The sequence below is a fragment of the Euphorbia lathyris genome, chromosome 1, assembly GCF_963576675.1.
Source record: "Euphorbia lathyris chromosome 1, ddEupLath1.1, whole genome shotgun sequence".
NCBI lineage: Eukaryota > Viridiplantae > Streptophyta > Magnoliopsida > Malpighiales > Euphorbiaceae > Euphorbia > Euphorbia lathyris.
In genome coordinates this window covers 25,441,276-25,448,756 of record NC_088910.1, presented here as the reverse complement: position 1 = coordinate 25,448,756, position 7,481 = coordinate 25,441,276, and the positions used below count along the sequence as shown (strand labels likewise).

The 7,481-nt window shown below is 35.3% G+C and overlaps 1 protein-coding gene across 1 annotated transcript; it reads right to left on the bottom strand.

Annotated features, from left to right (window-relative positions):
* Positions 1-4,218: 4,218 nt before the first annotated feature.
* On the bottom strand, positions 4,219-5,973 carry LOC136225813 (uncharacterized). The gene has a single exon (XM_066013932.1). It carries the CDS (start codon positions 5,860-5,862, stop codon positions 4,477-4,479), a length of 1,386 nt encoding a protein of 461 aa, XP_065870004.1. The 5' UTR covers positions 5,863-5,973; the 3' UTR covers positions 4,219-4,476.
* Positions 5,974-7,481: the final 1,508 nt, after the last annotated feature.

The window sequence follows — 7,481 nt, the reverse complement described above, 5'->3', positions numbered from 1 at the left end:
AAAATAAGAGAGAAGAGAAGGAAGAAGCTCACTGCAAGAGAAGTTTGAGAAGAAAGAGTTGTTCGGAAATGGTGGGATTTTTCTTTCTTCAGCTCTTTGATCGAGAAAGTGAATCACGACTGCTAATTAGCATTTATTGAGAGGGAACGGTTAAATTAGCCAAAGATGCAGTCTTTACTCTAATGGTGGAACCTAAACAAATGTCCCAAAATGAAAATTCACTCAGATTTTGATCAAATCATATGAACAAAACAAACTTCTCTCTGTTAATTGGAGTTCAGCAGTAAAGGAGAAGGATAAAGAGAAAAAAAAAGGAGAGAGATAGGAGGTGGAACAGTAAAAGATGGATGTTTGGGTGGAAGAAGAGTGAAGAATGGCAAGCCGTTTATGCCACGTGACTGGTCTGTTAGATTAGGGTATAATTGTAGGGTTGTGGAAAATTTAGGGATAATTTTGTGCATTTATTTGATATAAAGGTATATTTATTTTTTCGCAATAATACAAGGGCAAATACGTATATTAACAAAAAAAAAAAGACTGTTTATGTAAATTGTGATATCATCTGTATTTGATAGAGCCTCACTACTAATTATTAAGGCTTTGTTTCTTTGTCGGAAAAAATTGTGCAAGAAAATATCTTTCTGATCGATGTTTGTTTGTTTAAGGAAATAAGTTAACCAAAAATTTTAGGTTACTCAACAGAAAAATATGTGAAGTGAGGAAACTGTTTTACTCAGAATAAAACATTTTTCTATACATTTTGAAACCATATACTTCATTTTTTTTCCAATTTTCAACGTTCTAATCCAATACTGAAAAATATTTTATTTTTCAATAAAAAAAAATCACTTATCCAAAAAATTTGGGAACACAAACAAATGGTCTATAAATACTATGAATAGTGAAGAATGGGATGAAATCAACTCTTACATTCTCATCTTCTTTCTTAATAGAGATTTTTTTATTCCCCTCCAACTATGGCAAATAGAAATTCTTTCGTCTCTATCTCCGAGCAATGGTATAGGAAGACAAATATTACATGCATTAAAATTGTGAGGATATGGATTTGGATTTATGTATTTAAATAATTTTAACCAGAAAATTCCACACAGTCATTTCTAGATATGTAACTCAAAATTATGACCGTATATAGATATGGTTAAGGCATACCGCTCTACCGCTCCCCGAAAGTAAGCTTGAAAATCAATTAGAAATTTAAATTATTAAAATTATCAATCAGGTCTATAAATTAAATAAAAATCATTAATTGAATCCACATAAGTAAAAATCATCAGTTGAGTTTTTATCGAATTCGGTTAAACAGTTTTACACTCTCTTCCCCAAATCTATTTTAAGCCAACACAGAGATTGTTACGGACTGTCAGATATTAATATGAAGTGGACATTTAACTATCAACTCGAGCTTTTAGTTAAAGTGGTTCCATGACATGGTATCAGAGCCTCGGTCCAGGGTTTGAGTCCCGACAACCTTATTAATTTAACATATGGCGGGATGAGCCTGTGTTGTACACGTTGCAAGGCCAAAGGGCAGACATTTGCCTGTGGAAGTGTGTTAGAGATTAATATAAAGAGATATGATTAGACATTAACTATTAGCTTGAGTTTTTGGTTCAAATGGTTTCATGACATGGTATCAGTGTGGAATTAAAAACACATAATGGGATGAGCCTGTGTTATGCACGCTGCAAGCCTAAAGGACACATAGCTTGAGCTTTTAGTTCAATTGGTTTCATAATAATTGATATTTTTGCTTAATTCAGGGACTTAATGGATGATTTTGATAGTTTAATATCCTAACTGACTTTGAAGTTTTAGTTAAAATGAGTGTTATGTTAATTAATATGTATAAAACACAAATTCACATCAGTAATTACTAATTAGGCTGGCATAACCCAATATAAGTCGGATAAAATAGGCATCTAGTCTGTTAATTACTTTTTTTTTAATATACAAATAATAGTTTAAAACTTTATATTACCTCAAATTCTAAAGATACCAATACGAATTGTTTTTTTTTAATTGAAAACTCGTAAATAAACTAGTATTATTAATTTTGTTTGATGGATAACTTTAAGAAGTTAAAGTCAAAATAGTTTAATTATTTTCCTCAGCAGGAAAAAGTAAGATTATTAGTTCACTAGCCAATGTTATTATTAAAAAAAATTACATCTTTTGTTTGTACAAATTATCTATACAGAAAAATAAAATCGAAGTTTTTTTGGTAAGATAAAGTTTAGGTAAGGGTAGGTCTACCCACTCCCAGACCTCGATGAGGATTTACAGTGGAATTTTTACTACTCGGACCAATCCTCATTGGCTAATAATCGAAGTTGAATAAGTAAAATAGTTATATTCATTTCTCAAAAAAAAAAAAAAAAGTTATATTCATGTAAAAAGTTTATTGGCAATTTGTTTTTTTTTTTTTTTTGAGTATGGGACAAATCATTGGAATGTTGAGTGTGGATATGGAGAATTGTTGTAATCCAAACAGGTCCTTTTGGTCCCCAATATGAGGATCAGAAGGCAGTTACGTTATCCATTTGTCTGATTGAAGGATTATCATGTGAAACACAACACAAAAAAAACACAGAAATTTAGTAATGAAAAAGCATCTATGGCTTGAGATAAATGAACTTTCTTCGTAAGGTTGTAAGGAGTCGCTTTCCAAATGGATAAGAAGAAGAGCCATCCTTTCATGCATCCAAATCCTAACCCGTTTGCCTAATGCCCGATTCAAGGACCACATAAACTACTCGTTTACTAGTATCCAGTGAGTTATTTCACCATCGATTCAATGATTACTGTATTAGAGATGTTTGGTTGCTAATTTTCTTATACCTGAAAAGTAGTCTTATACAAAAGCAGTGAATCCATGCTTTTTGAAAAAGCAGTTTTTTCCAACAGGAAACACAAACAGTAGATAAAACAAATGAACCCTTAAATTGATAGAAAATAATAAAATGGATGGGTTGAAAAAATCGAGTTCTGGCGAAGAAATGATGTAGCATTAGAGACTATAATGAGAATCTTAATTTATTGGATAGTGTTCAAAGGGATAATCAAAAGCCACCGAGAGAGGTTGGGAAATACAAGAGCGCAGAAGCAAGTCAAATAGAATTTTTGAGTTCCTGAATCGCCACTGATTCTTCCTTCCACCCTCTTTTTACATCATTCAAGTACTTGAAAAACCGTGCAATATTAACATTACGTTTTATAGGTGAAGCAATTTCAAACTATATAAGCATTACGTTTTGTAAATGGAGTAATTTCGAACACCATTAATAACATCTAACAAAATCTCATTCTCCTTTATGTTGGTTCTGAATCTGCACTATCTAAGGGAGTGTTTGTTTACTACATTTCCTCTTGTTTGACTTTTCATAAGGGGGTGAGGATGGTTCTGCTTTTAGCACATCCAATTTATTGGAGAAAACTCAGAAGAGAGTTTTGGAAAATGTAAGAGTAATCAATTCAACAGCGAAAATTTCCATACCACATCATAGCTTAATTAAGGGGGTGGATGTTTTCATTAACTTCCATCTCATGCTTGGAGCAAGAAAATCAGATTCATTACTGTAATTGTAGTACAGATACTCAACAAGTAAACTAGTTTCAAAGTCATTATATAACTCCAAGTACTCGCTCGTAAATGAAGTGCGATCGTAGAAGAACTACTAGACACATTTTCCATTGGAAAGTAATCAGAGGTTGCATTTCAGTAGTTTTAGTATGTAAACTTAATGAACTTGATATACAACATACTACCAGACCTTGAAGAAAAGCATTGCTAAATGCTGTCATAAAGAAACAGAATGAAACAAATATGAAGCACTCCAAGAATTCTCAAAAACACAACTTCTTTCATTCAAAAACTGTATTTGGAATTTCGGCATGTATGTAATATAAAAAGCTTCAATAAGTTGCTTTCCTGAATTACATGTAGGTTATTAACACCAAAACATAGTTGGAAGCAGCGGCCATCTCTAAAATCCTAGAAATTAAAGATGGAGCTGCTTGTCCAATTCTGACACAAGAAGACGATTTAGATAGACAACATGCTTGACACACCCCGTTACCATTTTTGTGTCATTTATATCGTATATAATCACGTGCAATATATAGATCACATAACACCATCATGACACGACAACTCATTTTGACTCCTCTAATCATAGATCTTAACATAAAAATTCATGGCAACCTTCTTGCAACATAAATATTATTGATTGTAAATTTCAGCAACCTTTATTTCTCATCTTCATACAGCAAAGAAAACAGAGGAAGTATGCAAGATGAGATCAGATAATGCATTGCTTTTAGTTTCATCATGAATGACACCTTAACAATCAACTAGAGTAATAAATTAGTAACATTGAAAGACGAAAAGACTCTAAAATTTATAATCAGAGTAATAAATTACTTGCACTGAAAAATGCAAGTAAAATTCAAAGTCAATCAAGAAACATACAAAATGCCACGACGGTACAAGAATAGGCTTGTTGAAGTAAAAACTGCCCAAAGAAAGATAACCCACCAGGCCAAAAACAAAGACATTTCTCTTGTAAAAGCAGTAAAAGGAAGTAAAGTGGGAAAAAATTGGAACTTTTCGAATGAGATGCCATCTACCTGAGATAAGCCAAGGAAGAGTAGTACCAGGCTAGGTGGTGCAAAAAACTGCAAAACTACGAGACATAAGTAGTGATTGTGAAGGAAGACCTTAGCTCGACTAAACTCCAAATCAGGAATCTTGCTCGCGTGCAATCGCTGGTACCAACACAGCAATGCTTCATTCAAATACATTTGCAGGTTTGGCCGTACAGCCACGATTTGGACAACCCCCGAGAGCAACAAGCAGCAAAGCCTTAATTTTGTAAAGTCCGTTCGTGTGAAACCCGCATTAACAACTAACTTCTGAGCATCTTCGATACTATTGCTAGAATTTGAATAAGTTCTATCATTAGCACTCTTGTTAATAAGAATATCAGTTAATGGATTAATCCAAAGCAATGCTGTGAAAAGGAGCAACAAATTGTTGGCATATAAGATCATTCTACCAAGCCATCCACATGAAATCATTGCCAAATTGGATCGAAGCTGATCAGTCCCAAGCCAAAAAGATCGTGCATTCTTCCCTGCAGGCATGTATAGAAAGCCAGCGAGGAATCCCATCAAAAGTGCAATAGAAACCCCTCCGTACCCATCAATTGAACCAAAATCAAAATCAAAAACTGAATGAGCAACTCCAGAACAAATCATAAGCCCAAAAAAGAAGCCTAAAACCCCAATAAGCACACTCAATTGCTTCTCAGACCTCTTGGACGCAGATTTCTCAAAGGATACTCTTGCTAACGATACAAGTAATTTGCATAAACTACCAAACCCTAAAATCAATGGAAATACAGACCCTTTCGCCAAAATCCCATCTTTATCAACCACATCCAAGTACTTATAAAGCAATAAGCATGAAATGGCAACGAATGAGTAAATAAACGAATACCAGTAGACATCGAAGTAAAGGCGAGATTGAAGATGATTATCATCGAGCCTCAATCTGAAGATCTGAGCGTTGTTTTCATCGAATTCGAACTTGTCCTTAGATTTATTTCTCCTTTTAAGGTCATTACTAGATTTGTCTTGCCCGGAAGCAGAATCTGATGTAGAGGGTCTTCTAATGGCGGCTTTGACACCATTTTGTTGGGGAAGATTATCGGGGTGGATATAAGTGTGGATGCCTAGAAGGAAAAAGATGGGAACCTTGAGGAATACAAGGAGAAGAGTAAGGAAGAATGAGAGTGAGATTTGGAAAATGAGATTCTTGTAAGTTTGAAAGAAAATAAGCATATTTAGGAGTGGAAGGGAATGGAGGAAGAATTGAAATGTAGGAGACAGACACCGTTTTGTTGCGATCTAAGTAACAATGGAGGGGTTTTGGAGTTGTGGGCTTTCTTACATGAGCTTCGATTCGATCCAGATTCCCAATTTCTTGCATAACACAGTCCCCACAGCTGCTCGAATTTTTAATTTGTTTTTTATATATAATTTTTTTATATAAATAAACAATGTGGATTACTATACCCAGCCCCAAATTCACCATTCCAGCCCCAAAAAAAGACGTAACCGTCCTTTAACTAAAAATTGAAAATCCCAAACCCTCCCAAATTCTCTCAAACTCTCCCAAATACATTTTGATCCGAAATCAAAGACAACACGTTTGATGGAGAGCAATCCGTTATCACCGGGAAGAGACGGGAGTGATGCTGTGTCTGAAGTTGAGGTATTTTTCCGATTGAACTTTCTTTGATTTCTGTCAATTTTTTTTTAAAAAAATCACTGGTTCGGACCTCGGGCGTGTGAGCATCACGCCCCACCATGAGGTGGGCGTATGGTGAAGCGTGATGCTCACACGGCCCATCACATGGTGGGGCGTGATGCTCACACGCCCGACATATTTGTGGCTGCTTTTCGGGTTTAGACACCGGAACGCTGTAGAAATGTCGCGTGTTGGAATGTAATGTTCGTTATTTATCATTTGCAGGAGGTTTCGTGGGAAAAATTTGGCGGAAACGGCATTGATTACAGTTCGTAATTTTTTCCCAAACAAACGTTCGAAACATATCATGAAGCTGTTAATTGGGCAAAACAGACGGCAATTGGGATCGGCTTCGAGTTAACCACAGCGTCGCACAAGACAGGGGGCAAGTCAAAGTGGATATTGGTTAAATGTGCTCGTGGTATTAAGAATTATAGAAGGAAAAGGGATATGGATATGCATACGGATGTTATACTACGGAGGGATACAAAAACAAAGTACTGTGGTTGCAAATTCCAGATAAAGGTTCTGGAAATCGCTGAATTAGGCGGTTGGGTGGTGAATGGGATTGCTGGAGATAGAGGACAACACTCTCATCAGTTGGCTGTATATCGTCAGGGCTACAGACAAATGAGCGGTTGCTTATATTATATATATATATATATATATATATATATATATATACTGACAATTAGATTTGTAATTATATATATTAGTATCAACCCGGAGCTTGCTTAGCAGATGACAAACAAGTAGAAGGATTCTGCAAAGCGGTACACAAAACGTGGTTTTTCGAGGGATGTCCGAGCCAATTTGGTTTTCTAGCAGTTGTGTGTCTTGGTATATACATCATATTTCTATGCCCCGGGGATGGGAATTGCTCCGTGGATCATGAACTCGAAGATATATCCGTTAAGATACGGAGGAATCGACGGAGGAATAGCAGTTGTTGCCAATTGGACATCCAATCTTATTGTCAGTTTAACCTTTCTATCAATGGTTGAAGCTTTCACTGTTGCGGGTGCTTTTATCTTCTTTGTTGTGGTCTCTTTTGTCGCACTATGTTTTATTTACTGGTTAGTTCCTGAAACAAAAGCTTGCAAATGGAGGAAATTGAGAAGATGTTAGAGAAATGGGTTTAGGCTCTGTT

Bases quoted from the DNA above. Each gene is read 5' to 3' on its own strand.
- LOC136225813 (XM_066013932.1), bottom strand. From the start codon at position 5,862: ATGCTTATTTTCTTTCAAACTTACAAGAATCTCATTTTCCAAATCTCA.